This window comes from Rhincodon typus, chromosome 3, assembly GCF_021869965.1.
Source record: "Rhincodon typus isolate 14 chromosome 3, sRhiTyp1.1, whole genome shotgun sequence".
NCBI classification, from domain to species: Eukaryota; Metazoa; Chordata; class Chondrichthyes; order Orectolobiformes; family Rhincodontidae; genus Rhincodon; species Rhincodon typus.
Genome location: NC_063334.1, coordinates 81,054,156 through 81,079,155, shown reverse-complemented (window position 1 = coordinate 81,079,155; position 25,000 = coordinate 81,054,156). Strand labels below are relative to the sequence as shown.

Here is a 25,000-nt window from a genome sequence, read left to right as displayed (position 1 = left end):
GGACAATAATGTTTCCTCATTTGAGCAAAAGAAAGACATGTCAGAAGAGCCTTTGTGTAAAATTGTATCATTGCGAAAGATGTGACAGAAATGGAGAAGCTTGGAGAACAGAATTGAATCCTACAGGATGCAGGGATGTATGGAAATGTAGTCAAGGTAGCTGTGGTATCCATCAGCCTCCAGTGACTCATTGACAAGGATACCCAGGTTGTTTTGTTCATCTACATTTTCTGATCTCTTACCGTTTAAGAAATACTGTGTAATCTGTCCCTCTATCAAAGAGGATCACCTGATATATATCCACATTCAATTCCATCTGTCATGTTTTGCCCACTTTTAGGGGCGGCACAGTGGCTCAGTGGTTAGCACTGCTGCCTCACAGCGCCAGTGACCCGGGTTCAATTCCACCCTTGGGTGACTGTCTGTGTGGAGTTTGCACATTCTCCTCATGTCTGCGTGGGTTTCCTCCGGGTGCTCCGGTTTCCTCCGGGTGCCCTGGTTTCCTCCGGGTGCCCTGGTTTCCTCCGAGTGCTCCAGTTTCCTCCCACAGTCCAAAGATGTGCAGGCTAGGTGGATTGACCATGCTAAATGTCCGTAGTGTTCAGCGATGTGTAGATTAGGTGCGTTATCGAGGGATGGGTCTGGGTGGGATGCTCCAAGGGTCGGTGTGGACTTGTTGGGCCAAAGGGCCTGTTTCCACACTGCAGGGATTCTATTCTAAGTCTTTTGAATCTTCTTGCAGCCATTTTGCATATATTCCCACCTAGTTTTGTCAACTATGAACTTGGAAATATTACATTTGGTCCCCACACCCAAATCATTGACATATATTGTGAATAACTGAGGCCTAAGCACTGGTCTTTGCAGTAGCTCACTAGCCACAGCCTGCCAATGTGACAGGGGGAGAATGTGCAAACTGCACACAATATGACTTGTGTATTAGTACTGTTTTCTGCTTGTTAGTGAATCCTTAATCCATGCCAGTATATTGCCTTCTTTCACATGTGCTTTCATTTTAGTAATGAACCTCCTATGTAGAACTTAATCAAAAGTCTTCTGAAAATCCTAATAAAGTAATGCCCACTGACTCACCTTTATGAATTCTGTTAGGTTCCTCAAAACCTCCAACAGGTTCGTCAAGCATGATTTCACATTGACATGTGCATGTTGCCTATGCCCGATCAGATGATTACTATCCAAGTGTTCTTTCATCACATCTCTTACAAAAGATTGATTATGATAGATAGATAGATAGATATGATAGATTGATTGATAATGACATAAGGCTAACAGGTCAGTAGTTCCCCATTTTCTTTGTCCTCACTTTTTAATTTAGTGGGTTATGAACAGATGAAGAAGAAACAACAGTAGGCCACTGCCATTCAATAAGGTATTGGCTGATCTGATTTTAACCCCAACTCTACACTCCTGCATAGCCCCAATACTCTTTTATTATCTCTGCCTTACAAATATTTAAAGATTTTGCATCCACTGCCTTTTGAGGAAGGGAGTTCCAAAGACTTTCAATCCTGTGAAAGAAATGGGTCATCCCTTATTTTTAAACTATATCACTTAGTTTTAGATTTGCCCACAGAAGGGAACACCCTTTCAACATCCTCTCGGTCAGCTCTCCTCAGGAGCGATGCTCCTCTATGTTTCAATGAAGTCACCTCTGACTCTTCTAAACTCCCAGAGGACACAGACTTACCTCATTCGGCAATCTGCTCATACCAGGTATTCAACTAATAAGCCTTTTCTGAGTGCTTCCAATGCATTTACATCTTTCTGTAAGTACGGTGACCAGAATTATATGCAGTTTTCCAGATGACGTCTCGCTAATTCCCTTTACAACTGAAGGATGACGTTTGCTACTTTCCAATCTGCTGATAGGCTTGCATGTGAACAATCACCCAAAAAAACCACATTGTACCCACATGCCATCTGCTGGACAAGACTGTCTGGAGGAAATAGTCTTCCTCTTCGATCAGAATCTCTAATTATCTTTGAGACTTCCATTATCATTTAACTTCTGTTTCAAGAAGCAGTCTTAAGTTTTTCAACATTCCCTGTGCCTGGTAAACCTTTTCTGAGGCATTTATACTTTGCTGAAAGGTGGTCCCCAGAATTGTCTCCAATACTTCAGCTGAGCCCAAGCAGTGATTTATGTCGATTGCAGAATATAAGTGAATTCAATGGATGAGACTCAGTTTATTCTTTTCATCCCTAAAATCACATAGATTGTGAGTCCAGCAGCAAACCATTGCACCAATGCCTATTCCTAAAAAGAGGTTGCTCACAGTAGACGCATTGATATTGATTTTTGAAAATTCATTGGATTTTGCAAAGTTTCAGTTCCAGTAGGGAAGAAAACAAATATTCATTCATACTTATTTCAAGAAAGGCAAGAGGTTTAAAATAAAACAAAAACCATAGGCCATTTAGTTTGACATCTGTCATAGAGAAGCTGTTAGAATTGATCATAAGTGAGAGTATAATTGGGCACATGGCAAAAGATAAGGTGATTGGAAGAGTCAGCATGGTTTAGTGAAAAGGATTGATGAAAAGAGCAGGGCTGCCTGTAAGTTGGTGGGTTGTGGATGATGCATCTCTCAAAATGCCTTGATTGGAAGCCATTCAGAACTGTTTCACTATCCTTACTTTCAACTCCCAATGCACCAAATCCTTAAGCCCAAACATCATTCACTCACTTGGCCAATGGTCATCCCTCCATTGTGAGAATCCAGTGACAGTACTGACAATTGTTACAACTTGCCTGTGGCGCTGCCAAGTGCTAGAGGTGCCAGCTAGCTTCTAATTGGCTATCAGCTCTTGGCAGGCATGATGTAGTCATTCAGAGTCCTAATACTGAGAGAAAACTGGCTGGTGACCAATTAAGTGCCTGTTTGTACAAAATCCGACAGGCTTTCAGATCCTAGCAGGGCACAGATTTCTTTCCATTTATCACTTCCATGTTGAATATTGTATGAATTATATTTTTTATTCATTCATGGGATATGGACATTGCTGCTGAGCCACTGTTGCTCAGTTCTGATGAAGAGTCACTGGACTCAACACGTTAACCCTGCTTTCACACAGATGCTGCCAGACCTTCTGAGTTTCTCTAGCAATTCCTGTTTTTGTTTTGTTTATTGCCTATGCCTAGTTGAGAAGACGGTAGTGACTGCCTCTTGAGCCACTGCAGTCCATGTGCTGTAAGGGAAGAAATTACTGCAGTGTATCTCATAGAAAGCACACACTGCTGCCACTGAGTGTCAGTGGTTGAGGGAGTGAATGCTTATGGATGTGGTGCCAATCAAGCAGACTGTTTTGTCCTGGATAGCATCAAGCTTATTGATTACTGTTGGAACTGCACTAATTCAGGGAGTATTCCATCACACTCCTGACTTATGTCTTCTAATAGTGGACAGTCTTTGGAGAACCAGGAGATAAGTCACTTGCTGCAGTATTCCTAGTCTCTTGTCTGTTCTTGTGGATATTGTACTGATATGGCTGGTCTAGTTTAGTTTCTGGTCAAATGTTACCTCCAGGATGATGATAGTGGGGATTCAGTAATGTGTGTATAGATGTCATATGTTTAAAATGAAAGTACAGAACTCATGCATCAAAATCATAGTAGGCAACTTCAGAAAATGATTAAAAGCCAGTTTATTGGCAGACATTATGTATTTGCAATTGTGGAAAAGATTGAGTTATTGTTGTCCAGCCTTTGCACAAAGGTTAGTAATTGTGTTTTTCGTTTCTGAAATTACATGATCATCTCTTGCCTCCCAGACGTTCTATCACAAAGTTTCAATAATGCATTTTATTGTGCACTTTCGATTCTTCAGAGATAAAAACAGCTTTGGGGTATACATTTTTAAAGTAATGGCAGCAGTAATGAATTATTGGTTGGTTTTAATTACTGTGAAGAAAATATTGCTCACTGTTACATGAGTTGCTGATATGAAAGGATAGGAATTTAAACAACCTGTGAAAAAGCAAAAACTTGAAACTTTGCTAAAAGTTTATATTTCATTCAAGCTACCTTCCCTTAATGTATTACAATTAGTGTTGCAGTTGTTCTGCATTAATATCCAACATAATATTGATGATTTTTCTTAGGATTCTGACGAGCCATTCCTGTGTCCAGGGAGTAAGACTATTTCTTGAAGCCTTGTAGAGGGCATTAGATTAGGTAAAGCATGGCATTTGTGACGCTAGATTGTGTATCTACTGACGTCCCACCACACTGTATTTGGCTTCAGGAATAGAAACAACAAAGGCTTTGGCTCCAGTCCAGCAATACATTTGCAGATGAACTAGCTACATTTCTGACTAATATGTTCCAGTTATTGTTCCAACTGCCAAATTTTGGATAGGCAATAAATGCTGGCTATGCAAACTGATTAATAATCAGATAATCTGTTTTCTAGTTATGTTGGTTGAGGGGACATACAGAGATTTCGGCCAATATTTCCCGGTCTTCAACCAATCATGCAATCAGATCTTTTGATTTGAGCTGAGTGATTGGGCAGGGTTGTGACCTTCTGTCTGATCTGAAAGACTGCAACTCTGACGGCACAGCACTCTGGTGCTGTATCACATATGGAAAACAGCAATGATTCTTTCATTACTATCCTAGTTGATGTCCTGTAATTAAAACTTTATTTCTGGTAATGCAACATTGTATTTCACTCTTGTAGGTCAGAGAAAATTTGAACTGTTTCAGTAAAATTGTGATGACTTAGTACAAATGAACATTTGAAATGTACCTCTTTATGGATTAACATATGTTTAAAAAGTTATGACATTTTACTTTAATCATAAGCTGAGCTAATTCATTTCAGTTAAGATATTTCACATTAGATATATAAATCCAAGAACATGTGGAATAAACATATGGCACATGAGTTCCTTTTGTAAACTTATAAATTTAGCTTTTGGATCTGATTCAACAACAGGCTGAAAAGTTCCAACCCTCTTTGAATTAAAGAAAGCAATGTAGTTAATACATTTAAAAGCTGTAACTCCTTGGTAAGGAATTTCAGAATGAATGGGTGTAGTTCGTTGGGAATATTGCAAGGGGAAGGGTGATGATCTGTTGTGCGCACAATTTGCTTTTGAGAACTGATGTCAGCCAAAGTTTTTTTGTGATTCTGTTGCTAAGCGTTTAACCTTTGAAACTTGAGGTTATGCTGGAAGATGTAAGGAATCCAATTAACAAAGTGAATTTTCTTGATTCACAAAGTGACTTTGCATCTTTCTAATTGCATGAAAAATAAAACTCCACCCACTATTAAACATTGTAGGAACTCCCAATAATTATTTGAACTTATGCTTGAACTAATATGGGTTTACACTTTTTTGATCAAGGTAGTACAGAGAATCTTCTTATTTTCTGGTAAGCTAACTGGTGTTAATGACTAATTTGAGGCAGATTTTATTGTTTAAAAACAGCATTTAATTTTTTTATTGTGGAGGAAGGTTTTAATTATTGAGCTAACTTTGAAAACTAAGTATGTGAAGAATAGGGCATAACTTCTGGCTATCTGCAAGGGAGTATCACTATGCAGGTCTGACATGCATGTGAATATCTAATTGGCTGTACAGGTGATTATTGGTAGTGGTTAGTACTTGGGGGGAAAAAAAGCCAATGTTAGGTGGATTAACCTTGCTAACTTACCGCTAATGTCCAGGAACGTGCAGTCTAGATGGTTTAGCTGTGGGAAGTACAGAGTTACAGGTTCAGGGTGCCCTTCAGAAGGTCGGTATGGACTCGATGGGCCGAATTGCCTGCTTCTGCACAGTAGGGACTTTATGTTTCTATAATTCTGTTTCTTTGTGTTTTTTCTCAAGCATAAACTTTGGACTGCAAATTTATGTCACAGCAATGCATTTTGCTTAATATCAAGTAAATATTTAGCACTCTGTCCTGCAGTGAAGCACTTCAATATTAAGATCACATCAGAGGTCACATAGTGTGCTTGCATGAACTTTGCAGATGGTCACAGCTCAAATTGCACTTTCAGAGATGCCGTGATTATCTACGTAATGTAAATGAGAAAGAAGGCAAACATTACATCATGAAAAGCTGCAAGGTGTTTATTTATCTATCTATTAATATAGTGGGAGCTAAATATGCAATATGCATTTAAATTAAAAATGAAGAACAAATTACCGTTAGTAGATGCTGTAGCTACCATTATTAGCTGTTGGAGAAAGTGACAAAAAATGGAATGAAAAATGTTTGTAATATTGTTATCTGGGCAATCTTGCCACAGCTGGTGTTGCACCCAAGAAAATGAAGACTAAATGTAGTTTTCCAGTGAAGTAGGATTTGTGAGTGAGGTAGGAATATGATCAGGATGCAGACCTAAATCAGTGTTCATTTTAAATCATAAATTTTAATCACTTTTATATAGTACATCAATTTGACTAGTAGTAAAACATTTAAAAGCATAAGCAAATTTGGGAAACTGTGCCAAAGTAAACTTGAGTTGGGGTTTCTCTGTAGTACAGGTTGAGGAGCTGAATATTCAAAACTGAGTTGTTTCTTGTCACCACTGGTGGTAAGGTGTAATTATAATATGATAATTTTCATACATAAAACAATACAGATGCTGCAAATTGGTGATAAAACAGAGCATGCTGGATATACTGACACAGTATCTGTGAAGAGAAAGCAGAGTTAATGTTGAATGAAATACAAGTGACTGATCTGAAACATTAACTCTTCTGTTTCCAAAGTTGCTGTCTGACCTGCTGATGTTTCCAGCATTTTCCGTTTTAAAGCCAAATTTGCATAGTCAGCTTGAATTAGAAGTGTGAATATAACGATGGATTACTCACATTGCAAGAATTATATGTGCAGTATATGTCCAGTCTAATAATTTATTACTTTTCTGGGCTGTCGCAAGTAGGATGGAAATTCATTTGTTTGAATTATTGTGGATTTTATTTGTACTTTGGTGAATGAACAGTTTATCAAAACAAAACACATCTGAAACACATCATCAAGAAGAAGTGTAGTGAGTTTACAGGAAGCAGAAATGAAGGCCAGTAGATTGATTCAAAAAATATTTGAGAAATTTAAGGAAATTCATAAAGGAGTAAGGGATTGGCCATCCCTGATCCAGAGCAGAGACAGGGTGAGGACTTTCAGTCAATTTGAGTCAAATTGATTTGGTTGGTCAAGAAAAATACTCTTTAAACTGCATAGATTGCCTCTTTGCTTTGCGTGAGCTTTCTGTTTTCTCTCACCTGCTCACCTTCTTTTTCTCTCCTGTTCCTGGCATAAGTAAAGGCAAGGATCATGAAGCAAGTGCTTTTAATTACACATTTATTTAGATGTGAAATGGGTCTATGAATACCACTGGGAAGAATGAGTTCCATCAGTATGTTCTCTTGAAAAGTTTGGCATTTATATAACTATGTCAAGTATATTCTGTTATTTTTTTTTCCCCTAAAGCCTGCCTTTTAACTTTGAGGGGGAGCAGAATCATTCCCTCCCGAGAAGGGACAGGAAAGATAGTGGAAGGGGAAGATATAGGGCAGATTGGCACCAGGGAGTGAGCTTCATTATGCAATGCCATGCGGCTCCCCACTACCATCCGTACTAACTTGTTCTTAATCTGCATATGCCTTTCTCTGTCCTTGACAACTAACTCCATCTGTTTGCAGGCTCTAGTGGCCCACAGTGTTACTCTGCAAAGAGACCACTGCTGCACATCTTCAGCTCCATCTCAATCTCTGAGGAAGAAGCCATTCAGCGCTCAGAGTTTACATTGGCAAGGCTTTCACCTGCACCCTCCACCAGCTCTGGGACTTTTACCTCATTGGGGGTCAGGAGGGCAATCTGGTGAGCAATCCCCTGCCATCTGTGGCTGGTCGAGGACAAAATGCCCTGGGTGGCTGTTACCTTGCCAGAGACTAGGCACCCACTCAGTCACAGGGAGAAGATAATCCCATGATGTGAGTCACTCATGGCTGTTAGAAGTCACATACAGTCACAGGAGCAGCAGGCAGATTTGTCAGATACAGTTGGTAAACTGGATTGAAGGATGGAGGAGTTCACCAATATTGCCAATACTGCGCTAGGTCTGGCATCTATGCCCCTGGCTGTAGTTCACAGGCAGACTGGCCGCCACTATAAGAGGCCCAGGTCCAGCACAGTCAGTGTCTGCTCGATGCGTGCATGGACTTGCATTCTTGGTGATCAGCATTAGTGGCAGGACAGTGTCACCAGGCACCCATAGGGGGCTGTTGCTACACTCGAGACCTCCAGAATTATCTTCTCAGGACGCACCAGGGTGCCCAGTCCCTCCATCTCTCCTCTACTGATCGTAAAGCCTGCAGGAGGCTATGCCAGTGTGATTGTAGTGACTGTTTACGGCCAGGACACACTCAGCAAACTAGGCCCAAAGGCACTTGGGGGCAACTCCCTCAAGTCTTCCAGGTCAACAAGACCCACTACACAACAGGCTCCCTGCATCCAAGCTACACAGGTTGGGAATGCTTTTAAATGGGAGGCAGAGCAAGAAGAAAACTTATTGCAGGCATGTAAGTGACACAGGTAAAATATTAATGTGAATAACCTTGAACTTCTGTAAAGATATTTTCATCTACAGCCTTATAGTGCCTACTCCTAGTGCCTATGTCACTGTCTGACCTGATTAAGTCACACCCATGTGAGAGATAAGCAGTCTCTCTGACACCCTAAGGATGAATGTTGTAATTGCCAAACATTGCTTAATAGCAAGCATTGCTCATCTCTCACAAGCAGCTAACGCCTTGACTGCAGATACCAGTAACTGAGAGTAGAATTTGGGATGACTGTACTCATTTCTGGAGGGTAAGTTTTTCATTCTGTCTATCAGCTTTTAAAAGGAGTGCACTGCTATTTGAGACTGGAGCTGCCCATTGCGCACCTCCCAATGTTCCCGCTCCCTCCTAGCTTATTGAAGAAAACTAGCACAAAACACTGCCTGCTTATGGTTCAATGCTGTCCTATAAGAGTATGCTCAAGCATTTCAACACAACGTAACAGTCTACACACACTGTGGTACGTTGAATGGTTACTGATGATGACAGTCGAAGGAACATTCCTCTCTACCTGATGGCTGTCATGAAACACTTCATTCAAGACATGAATTCCTGAGAGAGGCTTAAAAGGTATCTAAGTACCATGCAAAGTTAGTGCACTGTCTCACTGACTGCTGCTTTCTTCTTAGTAGCTGGTAGACATGTTACGTGTAGATAATTGACAGTGGGACCACCCAAAAATATCAAACATAGGGTTGAAAGCATGACATTTGCTCAAAAACAGAAAATGTCAATGAGTGGTCAGTTCCACATGCTCCTTGGATTGAACAGAAGCTGCTAGACTGATTTACCAATAGAATGTTAAACAATATCCAAACACAGCTCATTCATCCTGGAAAAAGGTTTCAGTTAGGTCCTGTCTGGTCTCTTGAACTCAAAGCTGCATTGCTTTGTCATGCTGTCTTGGAGTGCCCTTCTGGCCAGCCTCCTAATCCTCACCGTCCTCATTTTATCCTCTCAAAACTGTTCTTGTTCACTCCTTTCATCTGTATCAGGACCCCAGCTCTAGTTATGAAGAGCACAGTATGCCACAAAGATGCATGGTATGCTTTCTGCCAAAGTGATTCAGGCATTAAACCTCATCTTAAGGAGATCTTTGGCTTGTTCAAATACGTATCTGCTTTCTGCATCAGTCTGACAGTCAGATAAAGATGTCAGGAACCATGCTCAGTGTGATGCCCACATTTCCCTCCATCCTTCATGTTTGTTTCATACTTTTTTTGTGTGTTGCTGTCCTTGTGGCTCCATCATATTTCCTGTTTCCACTGAGTCCTTATGATATAACTGTAATGTTGTCACCAACTTAGCCCTAACCTATATTTGATTGTATAGAGGATTGGCTATCTAATAGAATAGGAAAAGGTGAGGTGTAACGAGACCTGAGTGTTATGGTTAAACAGTTGCTGAAGATTGGTGTGCAGGTGCAGCAGGCGGTGAGGAAAGCTAATGGTATGCTGGCCTTCATAGCGAGAGGATTTGAGTATCGGAGTAACGATGTCTTGCTGCAGTTCTACAGAGTCTTGGTGAGGCCACATCTTGAGTATTGTGTGCAGTTTTGGTCTCCGAGTCTGAGGAAGGACATTCTTGCTATTGAGGGTGTCCAGTGAAGGTTCATCAGACTCATTCCCGGGATGGCTGGACTGACATACGAGGAAAGACTGGATCGACTGGGATTGTATTCACTGCAATTTAGAAGAATGAGAGGGATCTCATAGAAACATACAAAATCCTGATAGGACTGGACAGACTGGATGCAGGAAGAGTGTTCCTGATGTTGAGGAAGTCCAGAACTAAGGGTCACAGTCTAAGAATAAAGGGTAGGCCAATGAGGACTGAGATAAGGAAGAATTTCTTCACTCAGAGTTGTGAACCTGTGGAATTCTCTTCCACAGGATGCTGTTGGGGCCAGTTCATTAGATATATTCAAGAAGCAACTGGACGTGCCCCTTGTGGATAATGGGATCAAGCGGTATGGGGAGGGGACAGGAATGAGATAGTGAGATTGCATTATCAGCCCTGATCGTATTGAATAGTGGTGCAGGCTGACAGGACCGAATGACCTACTCCTCCACTTATTTTCTACGTATCTATGTAATACAGAGATCTGGGATAAGGGCAACATTTTCATCCTGTAACTAATGGAGTTCCACAGGGATCAGTGCTGAAGCACAATTATTCACAATATATATTCATGACTTGGATGAGGATGGCGAATGTAGTATAGGCAAGTTTACAGGTGATACAAAGATAAATGGGAAGGCAGTTGATGGAGATGACATGTAAAGTCTGCAGAGGGATATAACAAGGTTAAATGAGTTGGCAAAAACTTGGCAGATGGATTATAAGACGGGAAAATGTGAGGTTATGCACTTTGGCATGAAAAACAGAAGAGTTGCATATTATTTAAATAGAGAAAGACTGTAGAAAGTTACAGAACAGAAGGATTTGGACATTCTCCTCCATGAATCACAAAAAGCCAGCAACCAGGTTAGTGGGTAGTAGGGGAAGCAGATGGAATATTCCCAATCCAGAGAGTGTTTACTGGTTTGATTCTGGGTTTGGAGGGATTGGCTCATGAGGAGAAGTTGAGTAGGTTGATCTTGGACTCACTGAAGTTTAGAAGAATGACAGGTGACCTTGTTGAAACATACAAGATTCTTTGGGGGCTTGACAACGTAAATGTGGAGAAGGTGTTCTTCTTGTGTGAGAGTCTGGGACAAGAAGGCACAATCTCAGAGTAAAAGTTCACTTATTTAAAACACATGAGGAAGATTATTTTCACGAACAAAAACAAAAGTTGCTGGAAAAGCTCAGCAGGTCTGGCAGCACCTGTGAAGGAAAAAACAGAGTTAACGTTTCGGGTCCGGTGAGTCTTCCTCAGAACTCAGTCACTGGTCACCAGACCCGAAATGTTAACTCTGTTTTTCCCTTTACAGATGCTGCCAGACCTGCTGAGCTTTTCCAGCAACTTTGATTTTGTTCCTGATTTACAGCATCCGCAGTTCTTTCGGTTGAGGAAGATTATTTTGTTTTCTCTGAGGGTAGTGAAACAGTATAATTCTTTACCACAGAGGGCTGTCGAATTGTGTCATTAAGTATTTTCAAGGCTGAGATAGATTTTTTAAAAAATTGATAAGCAAGTCAAGGGATAAAACAGGAAGGTATAGTTGAGGATTGAAAGATTAGCTATGATCTCATTGAATGGCCGAGTAGAATCAATGGATTGAATGACCAACTTCTTTTCTTAAGTCTATGGCCTAAGTCATAGGTGTTCCTGAGTTCCACAATAAAATATTGAACTGAAGTGCTATGTTTGTTGGCCTGAAAGCAGGCTGATGATTTGCCACTGCTGATTTGCATGAATGAAGCGTTGAGGAAGTTGGTGACCATGGAGTACGGGGAGGTTGTTGTGAAGAATCATTTGCACGATGGCCAGGACAATTATTCAGCAAGCTGAAACTATCCGATAACCTCTCTGATTTACAAGTGGGGTAATTACCTTTCTAGATCCTTGGAGAAGGAGAGGTAAATTGGAAGAGTCATGTAAATAAGCCAAGTTCAGCCTTCAATGAAATGTAAAAGTGTGGAGATGATGCAGTTTGTCTCTCAATGGTGCGATTCTTATATCTTCATTTAAGACTTGGGGGATAATTATGAAATGTTTTCTCTGTGTCGAGATTCTGTTTTCTCTTCATTCTGTATTTTCTCACTTTTTTTCTCATGGCTGTTGGTCATGCCACACCAGGGAGGGGAAATCCAGCCCATTCTCCTATCCTGTTGTGTTACTGAGGATCCATTGGTGTACTTCATTATAAATGTCACAAAGAGTGTCAATACAACACGTTGCATTCCTGAAATGGGCTCTGCCTTCATTGACCTTTGTGTTATTTTATTTGCTATTGATGACTCAACTCTATGTAATTTAAGTAGCACTCTTCTGGGATTTCAGTACACAGATGTGTTTAGAAGTTATTGTGGTACATTATGGAATTGTAGGAGCAGGCTTGTTTTTCTATTACACATCCATAAATATTAATTAATCAGAACATTTCCACAAATATTCATTACAGATGTGTGGCTTATGTTTTGTCATTTAACTGGACACCCAAACAGACTCTGCAAGATTTCACACTGCCTGAAACACAATCTGATCATTCTTCTGTAAGTAAAAGAAAATTACTGCAAATTCTGGAAACCTGAAATAAAATCAAAAAATGATGGAAATACTTAACAGGTCTATTGGCATCTGTGGAGAGAGAAAAGTATTGGCCAAACTTTTTTCATAATCAGGCAGGTGGAGAAAGAGACAGGGTGTCAGAATTCCGATGTTACCAGTTGATTCCTGCTAGTCACCAACTTGGGAAATGTGGTGTGCCATAGCCAGGCATCCTCAAACTGAAATCAGAACTTCCCAGATTTTGCTTGCCTCTATTTTGTATTTCCTGGAGTTTGAAATTTTCAGTGAGCTGCATAGGTTTTAAAGTGTGTGTGAATCACATTAGCTTTGTGGACCATAGGGATGCTTGCTCTGGTATTGGGAACTCTTTGACAGGTAGGTTTAAGAGCTGTTGACAACTTCAAATGTCCTAGCTGTTTGCTGTATGATAATTTATATTGATTTTCTCTGCAATTATAAATTATAGGGTATTCATCTGTACAGGAAGTGACCATTAAATTGGTTTGTGTTGTGAAAATGTTCAAGTGTATTTGAGTACATTACCCAGTAGATAAAGCGCACTTTACATTCAACAGTACTACGTTGTGCCATTGGACCCTATACTTCAAAATTTCTGTGGATTCTCAATCCATCATTTGGTTAGCCTTTAGAAACAATAAGCCGGAGGGCCACTACTTCAAAAGGCATTCATTTATTAAGGAACAAAGGCTGGAGCTTCCTAGCATTTGTGTATAGATCTGGGCTAAAATTGCAGTGAATCAAGCAAACCCTTTCAACCTGCCCCCTTCAGTATCTGCCTGTTCCTGTGTTGGACCTGCTTTAGGAGGCAGTGGCCCCAAATCTGTGGGGTGAAAACATAGTGAATGTGCAGAATAGATTAGAGACAGGGAATGCAATGATGGGACATAACCATACTTGCAGCTCCTGCCTGAAAGGGGAAATTTTAACACATCGTTGATTATGCTAACTGAACCAAACCATGGCTCTTTCTTTCCTATCAGTTCTGTATCACTAAAGCTCTAAAACTGAGAAGCATCCTCTTCAAAGCAAGACAACATTTCTGTCAGCTGTTGCTAGCTTTCATAGCCTCACATACACTCAGTGCTGTTAGGCTTTCCTTTCCATTGAGTCAGTTTTGATTTAAAAACAATAAAAGTAAGAGAATGTTATGAAATGTTGTGCTGCTGACAGGAAGAAATGAATTTTCAGTCCGTGGGTTTGATTCCTCTGGATATTGCATGTAGTAATAAATAACTTTTGTACTGTTTTAAAGGCAATGTTTATTTGTGCCACAACACTCAAAGCAGAAATTTGAGTTACTTTTAATTAGTCCACTTAGTCATAATATGCTGGTCATTTGAAGCTTATCCCATTCCTCATGCTACCAGTGACAGACCAATAGATTGCTCACAAATCTGAAATGTACCCTGACTGCATTTAATTTCGGTGAAGTATTTGTAACCATGCCATTTAACCCCATGGTCAGTAAGGGCACGTGGTCAGAGTGAGGGACATTGAGTGAGACATCTAGGAAATCGGTTCCAAGTGGGAATTCATGACAAGGTGAGAAAAAGGTACTTTAAGTAAGGGTTAATTCAAGAAATAAAGTGTGCTGAGTGAGGAGTTTGGTGACACCTCAGTTTAGGGTGTTGTGTTTTGTTTTGGACACCAGACTATAGGAAGGATGTGAATGCATTGCAGAGAGTGCTGAAATGATTCACAAGGCACTTCTAGAGGTGAGTAACTCGTAATAAGGATTGGAAAGGTTGAGACTGTTCTCCTTAGAGAGCAGAAGGCTAAGAGGAGATCTGACCAAGGTTTCACATTCATGAGGAGGCTGGACAGAGTAGATAGAGAAAACTCTTCCTGCTTGTAAAAGAGTTGAGAACAAAAGGGCACAGATTTAAAGTGAATTGCAAAGCAAGCAACTGTAGGGTGAGAAAAAAACATTTTCACAACTTGTGACTTGGGTCATAAATGAACTACCAAGAGAAGTATGATGATGACCGACTAAATTGAGGCATTTGAAAGGGCATTGGTTCATTTAAATACTCATCCAATGTGTGAGACTATGGGAAAAAGGCAGGGGAATGATAATAAGACATGGTGCTTATTCAGAGAGGTGGTGCAGACAAGATGGGCTGAATGACCTCCTCCTGTATAGTAATGATTCTGTGATACCATGGACTTTTTCTGTTACATTGCTCTCTTCCCCCTCTGAACAATGTAGTTATTTTGTCTGCAGTGTGCTAATTATTCTTGCGAAAAGGATGATGTGATTTGCAGTCTGTAAAACACGATATTCTTTGGGTATAAAATTACATGTGGCTGCATTTCAAATTTGCCTCAGATCTGATCCTGTTGCATTCCTTTCCTGCAGTCATAGGTGGGCAAATAAGTTGAGTGAAAATAAAAACAGAAAACACAAAAAGAATCGGCAAGTGAAGTTAGGCTGCAGTTGTGGAGAAAGAAAGTTAATGTTTCAGGTCTATGGTCTTTTATTATAACTGGAAACAGTTATGGATACAAGTTTTAAGCACGTACAGAGGTATGGCAAAAGTCACTGTGTAGAAAGAGCAAAAGTGAATGCTTATGACATGATGGAAGATGGGCAAGTTTACAAACTGGAAGAAGAGTTGTTGTACCAAAACATCTAGGCCCTCATTTTAAGCACTATGGTAACAGATTACTTTGTTAATAATGATTCACAGTTTAAATGTCAAACTGAAATGATTTTAATTCTTCCTTTTAACTTGTTTGCCATGAATAGTAACGTGTGAAAATTCTACAGACCACCAATGACTCCCTGAGAAAGGCCCCTCCCCTCCACTCGATGAATATAACATGGTACATGATAACTTTGCATTGACCCCATGATGCTATCATACCAGTTAGCCAGTGAGCATGGAGATCAGCAGCTTGCCTGCCATTTCAGAAGTGTTACTAAACTTGTCAATGACCTAATTATCTATAACTTCTTATTACTCACCACAAATTTTGGCAGCTACGATGAGGTAGCACAGGGGCGTTTGAAACCATCTCCCACTGGAATCTCGGCTCAATGGAATTCTGCTGAGTAAGGTGGCAGTGGCTCTGTGAGTTTTAAAGTTTTAATTTACTCCTTTTGAGCTCTCATTTAAAATAAAAAGGCCTGGATCGAATCACAGTGACTCAAGACACTACTAAAAATGGCAAGTGCATTCCAATTCCAGGATTCCTGAGCCCATTCCCAGAGTTTCTGATTTTAATCAGGCTTTTCTAATATGTGGGCTGCTTCTTGTCTCATGCACACATCTGCCACATCTAACCTGCCAAATCAGGTACAGAGATAGGTAGTAATGAGACTTTATAGTGAGTTTTCAACTGGAAAATCCAAAACTTTCAACTTTCAGAGAAAGAGGATGAGGATAAAGGCTGTTCTCCCAATGGCAAGTTCATTCAAGCTGTATTCAAAAGAAAACTGGATCATGTGATCCAAATTTTGCAGATTTGGTGCCTCCATCAAGGCAACTTGGTTTTTTTTTAAATACAATATTAGTGCTGGTGTAGTGTTCTTTTCATACAATCCAAAGTAATATAAATATCCAACCGATGATAGAAATTAACATTTTGGTTTCACTCCAGTGGGAAACTCTCACCAACTGGGGAATTGACACAATTGGGGGCACATGCATTACTGAGAAAGTTTCAGTACTGACAAAGTAAAGCTTACTTGCCAAGCAGTAACTGATGTTATCAGAACATCACCTCCAAGAAAATTGTTCAGAGGCAGGAGATGTCATGGAGCAAACCTGATCTGGACATTTCAAATATCCATATCTCCCTCCTCCAAAAATGACTCTATAGGCTGGAAATATTCAGCCCAATATGTCTCAAAAAACAATGAATTAAATGAGCAGTTAATTTGTTTTGGTGAAGTTGTATAAGGGAAAAAACTTTGGACAGTACGCTGCAAGAACACTTCGTCCTTCTTTAAACATTAGCATTGTATCCTTAACATCAACTTGAATAACTTAAACAGTAAAATGTGGCTTCAATATACATCTACTTCAGAGGTCAAAGCAGCATTCCCTGAGTACAGTGCTTAAATGTCAGGTAAGTGAAAGTACCCGATATTATCTTGCACATGATTAATTGATCTCCATTCATTACCCTGGTCTCAACCTGGGACAAAAGGGCTACATTAGGGCCTGAATACTAGGGCTCTGGAAGAGCTCCTGTGTTCGGCTCAGGGGTCGGTTCACTGTATAGGGGGAGCAACACTGGGAGCTCTATTTCCTGTCCCAGCCCCTGTCCTTCATCATATCCCAATTTAAAACTGCTCTCAAAATACTACCTGTTGGAAGCTGAGCTCTAAATCTGGAATCATTTTGAACTACACATTCACATTTGGATATTTGACGAAGCAATTAAAGAAATTTGAGCTCTTTGTGTTAAACTTGAGATAGTAGAATATGCAGTTCACAGCTGAAGTCGTTTGCCTGGTCCCCATGCGCAATAAATAAAAGTAGGGGAATTAGTAGAAAGGTAGGACCATACAGAGTGGGAAATGACCTTGTGATCTGCTTGACATTTCCAATTGCCAAGAAAGCCATCATAATGTATGCTTGAGCTTTAAGAGCATATGTTAATGTTTATCAGACACCATTGCGAGAAAGAGCAGAATACCCACCCGTCAGGGGAAGAACAACAATGAACAATTTCAACCTGTTGCTTTCCCCATTGTGTGTCAGTCTTAACAGTGACATGAACACTGTCTAACCATACAAGATAATTTTTTCATAAGGCAGGGCTTGTAGCTTTACGTAATAATTGAAATAATTATTGGATGTAATACTGCTTCTCATTCAATGGGAGCAAATGACTTTGAGTGGTACAGAACCAATATCACGTACTAATATGCAATAATTGCGTAGAAAGTTTAGATTATCGAAGTGTAAACAAGTGCACGTTTTTTTAAAATATCGGTATGAGTCAGCACTGCATTCACAAGCCTGGTATTTGTTTAACTGCAATCCTGTTGTAAATATTGTCAAGAAAGGATTTCAGATTGAAGGGAATGAAAATGTCCCACCCATAGTTAATTGTGTCAGGGAATAAAGCCTGTGGCCATTTGGTTGATTATCAAAGTGCACATTTTTCTACAACAAAAACATAAGTTGTTGGAAAAGCTCAGCAGGTCTGGCAGCATCTTGTGAAGAAAAAAACGAGAGTTAATGTTTCGGGTCTGGCGAGGAAGGGTCATCGGACCTGAAACGTTAACTCTGATTTTTTCTTCACCGATGCTACCAGACCTGCTGAGCTTTTCCGGCAACTTCTGTTTTTGTTCCTGATTTACAGCATTCGCCGTTCTTTCGGTTTTTTGGCAAATCCTTCAATTGGAGTCTCTCAGTCAGCCATAACTGTGAGTAGCTGCAGCGCAACTGACTTCCCATGTAAAAGACTCCATGCACCAGCTGTTACCATGGGCTTACCACAGAGCAGAAAGCATGTATCTTCCTCGTTTCAAGGGACTGCTAATGAATGGATCCCGATGAACTTAACAAGGAGATATTGAAGTTATACAGGAGCATGCAAGAAAATAATAGTCAAAGACTAATCACAAAATGATGCAATATTGACATCCCATGGAGTTGAAATGTATTTTCCCTTCAAAGTGACAAATACAATGTGCTGCATAAATATAATCTTGATTTCATTACAGTGAAAAAAGAAGTAGCTTCTTTGACTTTTCCCCTTTTGATTTTGCATTTTCGTACATCCGATAAATCAATGATTAAATTAGAACATAGAACAGAGAACAGTACAGCACAGTACAGGCCCTTCGGCCCACGATGTTGTGCCGAACTTTTACCCTAAACCTAAGGTCTATCTAACCTCCACCGCTACCTTATACTATCATCCATATGCCTATCTAATAGCCGCTTAAATGCCCCTAATGAGGCCGACTCCACTACCCTCTCTGGCAATGCATTCCACGCCCCGACCACTCTCTGAGTAAAGAACCTACCTCTGACGTCTCCCCGATATCTCCTCCTTTCACTTTAAAACTATGTCCCCTCGTAAAAGCTACCTCCACCCTAGGAAAAAGTCTCTTGCTGTCTACTCTATCTATACCTCTGATCATTTCGTACACCTCCATCAAGTCACCTCTCATCCTTCGTCGTTCTAAAGAGAAAAGCCTTAGCTCTCTCAACCTTTTAGCTTGAGATTGACAAAAGTTGCAGTGATCTGACTAAGCAGAGTGAAACAAAACGGACACGTCAACTTTTAATTTAGTTTTGATTTTATTTACATATTATATTAGAATGGCAAATAGCTAATAAGATTCCAAATAATTAATGGAACTAGGCCATTCACTTAATCAAATGCAACATATTTTCTGAAAGGGAGAGTATGCAGTGTCAGAGTCACTTCCCCAGTGGAAAATTAAGTATCACCTTACTTTTAATACCTAACCTGAGACAACAGAGGGAGACTTCTTCATGTTACTTCCATCACAGCTTTGACAGACTAAATAGATGCCAAACGATTTAGATCTTATTCTTGGCAGTCAGAGGGAGCAATGGAAAGGACATCACGGAACTAAAACTTCACGTTCTCTGCTTAAACAAATTTATGGAGGGACTATCAGAAACAACTGCCCATTATTTCCCAACCAACTCATACAGGGAGAACTGTAACAAAAGCGGAACTGAGTTCTGAAGAAGGGTCACTGGACTTAAATGATAACTCTGCTTTCTCTCTACGGCTGCTGCCAGACCTGCTGAGTTTCTCCGGAAATTTCTGTTTTTGTTTCTTACTTCTGGCTTCCACAGTTGTTTGTTTGATTTCAGTATCTTGCTGGAGCACGCAACCATTGAATCAGTCATTTAAAATTCAGTCACATCAACAGACCAACTCATGAAAATCTGAGGTTTGAAATAAAAACCATGTTGTTATTTTTTTACAAACATCAATCAAATAGAATGACACTTGGATTTAATCTGTAACAGGACAAGGACATATTGCAACAAAAAAGACTATGAGCAGAGTCTTACTGGGTCCTGAACAATGTGGTCTCAGGTGTGAAATCTGCAGAACTGTGTGAAGTGCAATGAAACCTTTCCGTATGTTGTGGGCAACTAGTTGCATTTCTAATAAAGCTCTGGATGTTGAGATGAGATTCTTAGTTGGGAATGGCAAGAGGCCTATTAACAGGAAGTAAACTGAGGTAAAGTTGCCAGAGTCCCAGAGGACATAGGCGTGCTCTCATTAGAGAGGGGCAATTGGTTTTGTTTTAACCTGAAGGTCACTACACCTCAGGTGAGGGGTGAGGTTGATAAGGTGGATCTTTCAAGCTGCGTATTGCTGATTATTGAACACTCAATTTCACCCCCGAAATATGCAGCTTCCTAATGTACCACTAAACAGACTGAAATTATTAGCTAAGAATTCCCGAGAGAGTCGTTACCTGGTGACTCCAGCTCACTTGCTCCTGCAGAGTGCCAGAATGGACTCCCAGCACCAACATATTCTGGCACAGTCCAGGGCAGTAGCCATGTATACCCCATGTCCATGGGTGCTGGCATCCAACATGCGCCAGCTCCCTAAGCCATCATGGCACACCTCTGGTCCATTTACAGTTTACTTCTGCACTTCAGTACAGCACTTGGTAACATAATGGCACTTATTAATGTAATGCTGCGCAAGGACGCTCGATGTGCTGGGACAGGCACCCAGCTCACAGTTTGAACCAGGAGACATCTCAGGGCTGCTCATTCATTGTCTTAGTGCTCAAACCCTTTGTGCCTACTTGTCCTGGTTGTTTGCAATCAGCAGTCAAATGAGTGGACACCTCACCGTATGGCACATCGTTATACCAATCTCACACTTAACGCCATGTACCAACCATATGCACGGCAAACATACAGCACGTGCTTCAAGAGAATGGCCATGTCTCAAAGTCTTAGAGGTGTAGTCCTCACTGAGGGTAGAATTTATGTCAACTAAACATCAAAGGGAGATGATGTTATCAAGGTGATATGGCAAGGAGGCTGAGGAATTTAATGACGAGAGTGGACATAGAGTGCTGTGATACATAGGGAATTACATTAGTGAAGAGGGCATCTCAGTATAAAAGGCAGGGAGACGATATAACATGGGAAGGTAAGGCATCATGTGGGAGGGGAGATCGATGGTAAATATCAACCTGGCTTTCAGTGGGGACAGTGAACTACAAGACCTGGTATGTTCACCTTGTATGCCTGGGACAGAGGCATACTCAGACAGGTTGAGTGTGGATTGTGTAGGTACGAGACCTGTGAGGTTGAGGAAAAGGTCTATCGGGAAGAGATGTTGATGTTTGGGGATTCACCCACACAGCAAAATGGAGCCTGAAACTCTGCTAGCAGAACAGCCTTACATTGTCCTGTAAATCCCAGTGTGTGCTGGAAATGAAAACGACTGCGTTCACATCTGGAGTGGCATAGGTAAGTGCCGCTGTCTGTGAGGGAGGGGCTCAGCGCATTATAACTGTGTGGGGCCCTTCAAAAGACAATATCAGTGAACACCTCCCCTCATAGAGGAAAGGCAGAATACACCAGCATTCCTCGTGAGCTTTAGGCATTATCCTACTGTATACATTCCACCTCCTGACCATCTCGTACAGGTTAGTGACTGAACCCCACTGGTAACTGGGATACAACAGCAATGTCTCTGTCCCTGGGGACATGGAGCTGAGTTACTAATGTTGCAATGGCCTGTGATGTCCCCCATTGCTTGCACATGGTGCAGCAGCTGCTGACTTCACAACGTGCTCCACGGAACATTGTCTGGGAATCGGATGGGCGGCTTCAGTTAATTTGCGTTTGCTGTTTCAGTGACACAGAGACTCACACAAACAGATTAGAGTGAAACATTTCATGGTTATTTACAGATGCAATGACTTATCTACAGCCAGGTGTCACCTGCACCTTTAATGTGCCCTGAAAAGGTTTTCCTCCTCCTTTCTTTGCTATCGCATCTCAGTGTAATCCCGGAGGACACATCCGGGGCATTCTTTGTGGAGGAGCTCGTTGGCCTTGGAGTTTTGGTTCGGCAACCCTGGGGGTGTTTCTATCCAGTAGGGTGTGACATGCTGCGCATGTGCCCTGCCCAGAGGCAAGTGCACTTCCCTCGGCTGCAGCTCCCACAGGGCTGAGGGTAGCAGACAGGCTGAAGATGTGAGACACGGCCCCCGGGCCCCCCTCTTCCCTGGGGTTGAGAAGATACCTGGTCTCCAACAGTCCTGCCATCTGTGGCATTACCACTATGCCACCAGAGCCCTGAAGGGAGCTCATATTATTGGACTTGTCACCTCTTTGGTAAAACATTATGCCAAGACCCCATTTGCTTGTTCAGATATACACAAGAGATTCCATTGGAATATACAACAAAAAGCAGGGAATTCTCCAGCTTACAGAGCTCAGGGCAAAGGAAAACTCCCAACAAAATTTTGAAGCATATTTGGGGAAATGGTCACAAATTTACTGCAGTTCATTTAACTCTTTTATGGTAGCAAGGACCCCATGGCTCATGAGGACTTCAAAATCTGTACCCTGCACATGCATGCATATCAGTGGCTGTTGCGATTTTACATAATTATATGTAATGCAATTAATTTGAGGAGTATTCAGTATTGGGGAGCTCCTTGTAAAACCTTTAATAACGTGTCTTTCTAAAACTGTAAGCAACTGCAACAGAGATCACATGCGCTATGGCATGCTACAACATGCAGTGACCTTACAAATCCATTTCTCCGAACATGTCCCTTTTCAGAAAAAAAAAATCTGTGCACTATTCATTGCACTTACAAGTTAGCCAACGTCCGTGGCCTTTAGGAAATTATCATATCATGAACAATTTTTTTTAACCTGAGTTGATCCCACGTTCATCCATCTCTGCATATGAATTGAAAAGACAATCTGTAGATTGTTTAGGTATTCCTATGATATGTGTAGAAGTTGTTGTTGGCTGTTAGTCTGGTATTTGTTTATTCATTAATGCTGGGAATATCTTTGCCATGATGATTGTTTGACCAAAACAAAGCATTTGTTATTCAGATTCAAAGTGTGTGTTGAGTTCATGAGTTCCAGCGCATGTCATGCTGTTGCCTTGTGTTGAATCTGAAAGATTTCATGCTCTTTTACTACCTTCCTCCACGTCCTTCATAGGGATTGCAGCCCTTTTGCTTGCTTCCTCATTTCAAAATGAAACCTTGCAAACAAAGTAACATTCTTTGCAGACTCTGGAGCAAATCGATGTGGTTTGAGAAAGATGCTTTGAATTGGCTTGTGGTCACACTTGTCCGTGATTTAGTTTCTCCCAAACAGTTATTGATTAAAAGGCGCACAGTCAAAAACAATTGCCAGGCTCCCTCTCTAAATCTGTGCACAGCGTTGTTCACTTGTATTGCTGACCTGGTGCAAATATAAACATTTTTATTCATGAATGAATACATGTTGCTGGCTGGGTCAACATTTATTGCCCGTCAGAAGTTGCCCTTGAGAAGATGGTGGTGAACTTTCTTCTTGAACTGTTGCAGTCCATGTTCTGTAGGTTGACCCACAATACCATTAGAGAGGATCTTCCAGAATTTTGATCCAGTAAAACTGAAGGAATGATGATATATTTCCAAATTAGGATAGTGTGTGGCTTGGAGAGGAACTTGGTGCTAGTGGTGTTCCCATGTAGCTGCTGCCCTTGTCCTTCTAGATTGAAGTGGTCATCGATTTGGAAGGTGCTGCCTGAGGAGCCATGGTGAATTTCTGCAGTGTATCTATTGTTGCCCCAAGTCCTGTATCACTGGTATCATGCTGCAAGATGACTTCATCATTGACTTTGTAGTACCTCAGCATTGACACTGTCATTATTCATTGTTTGGTGTGAGTGAAAAAATCTTTGTGTTCAATGCCCCAATGTCACTGCAGATTTTTTTTATGGTGAGCCTGTGTAGATATTTATTGTTTAATGGGAAATTAGGCAAAAATTATTCTGGGTCAAGCACAAATCAATAAATCATTGTACAGCTTTCACATCTGTTGGTTTCTACATCTCTATTAAACTTGCAGTTTGTCTGGATCAGGGCAAAGTTCTTTTCCCGGAGGAAAGTGAGCAGTGTAAATATTTTCAGTCACCTTCGATTTCACCTTCATCTTCAGCTTCGGGTTTACCTGGTGAGCTCTGTTGCTCTGTTACCACTTTAGGAGCTAAGTATGCCAATGAACCAAGGACCAGTGTGACATGAAATGAACAGCAGCTATTTAGGCAGCAGCATGCTTGTTTAAGAATATATGCACAAGTTGTCCTATAACTGCAGATTGTCAGTTTGTCTGCCAAGTGAACTTGTTTGAGACTTAAAGTAAATAGAATCTTAGAATCCCTACCATGCAGATAGAGGCCATTCAGCCTATCAAGTCTGCACTGACTCTGTGAAGAGCTCTGACCTAGCCCCCTACGGTATCTCCGTAACTCCACATTTACCATGGCTAATTAACCAGCTTGCACATCCCTGAACACTACCGGGCAATTTAGCATGGCCAATCCACCTAACCTGCATATTCCTGGATTGTGGGAGGAAACCAGAACAACCAACAGAAAACCACACAGACATGGAGAACATGCAAACTCAACACCTTAGGTTAGAATTGAACTCAGGTCCCAGGCACTGTGAGGCAGCAGTGCTAACCACTAAGCCACTGTGTCATTCAAGCCTACACAATTTACCAACCCAGTGTGAGAGTGTGGTAATTCTGTGTTAAGTGACACAGTGCAAGAATACACCACCTTTAGCAGTTGTAATAGATTCAAATTCTTGCATTATCGCTGCACAGTAGATCATCCATGATTGTTTCCACTCTGGAAAGATTACTGACTGTCTTATTTTGCCTGTGTTGACGCTCCTTTGGAGCTGTAGAAATATCAAATGATGTATATAATAATTTGGAACTCCCAAGTGTTTCAAAATTATAGTTAGAAAACATGAATTAGCTGGCTGTTTTATAGCTCTCAAAATCTACACCATTTCAGTTGTTAGCTTCTGATAACATGGTCTGAATTTTACCAGAAATGTGTCATCTTTGGCATTTGCCAACTCACCACAGATGGAAGTACTGGCCACTGCTGGGACCTCCCAGGATTCCTGGCAAAAACACCATCTTAAAAGACCACCCATTCACCCAGTCAAGTGCTGGCCCTCCGCAG

General features: G+C 41.0%; 1 protein-coding gene and 1 long non-coding RNA gene across 6 annotated transcripts in view; one reads left to right on the top strand and one right to left on the bottom strand.

Annotated features, from left to right (window-relative positions):
• The window catches only part of cast (calpastatin), a 242,450-nt gene that overhangs the window by 10,038 nt on the left and 207,412 nt on the right, over nt 1-25,000 (top strand). For 3 of the 5 annotated variants that reach the window (XM_048595062.1, XM_048595060.1, XM_048595059.1), the window contains exons 1-2: nt 8,779-8,851; nt 12,672-12,762. The exons of 1 other annotated variant lie outside the window; for it this stretch is intronic. In XM_048595062.1, the coding sequence (XP_048451019.1) occupies nt 8,829-8,851; nt 12,672-12,762 (114 nt within the window). In that variant the 5' untranslated portion in view covers nt 8,779-8,828. Of the gene's footprint in view, nt 1-8,752; nt 8,852-12,671; nt 12,763-25,000 lie in introns of those variants that run through there. One more of the 5 variants, XM_048595063.1, reaches the window with a different exon arrangement.
• On the bottom strand, nt 19,047-25,000 carry LOC125482792. The gene is made up of 2 exons (XR_007261765.1): nt 24,896-25,000; nt 19,047-19,689 (listed from the first exon to the last, which is right to left on the bottom strand). It is a non-coding gene; the product is annotated as an uncharacterized LOC125482792 (long non-coding RNA).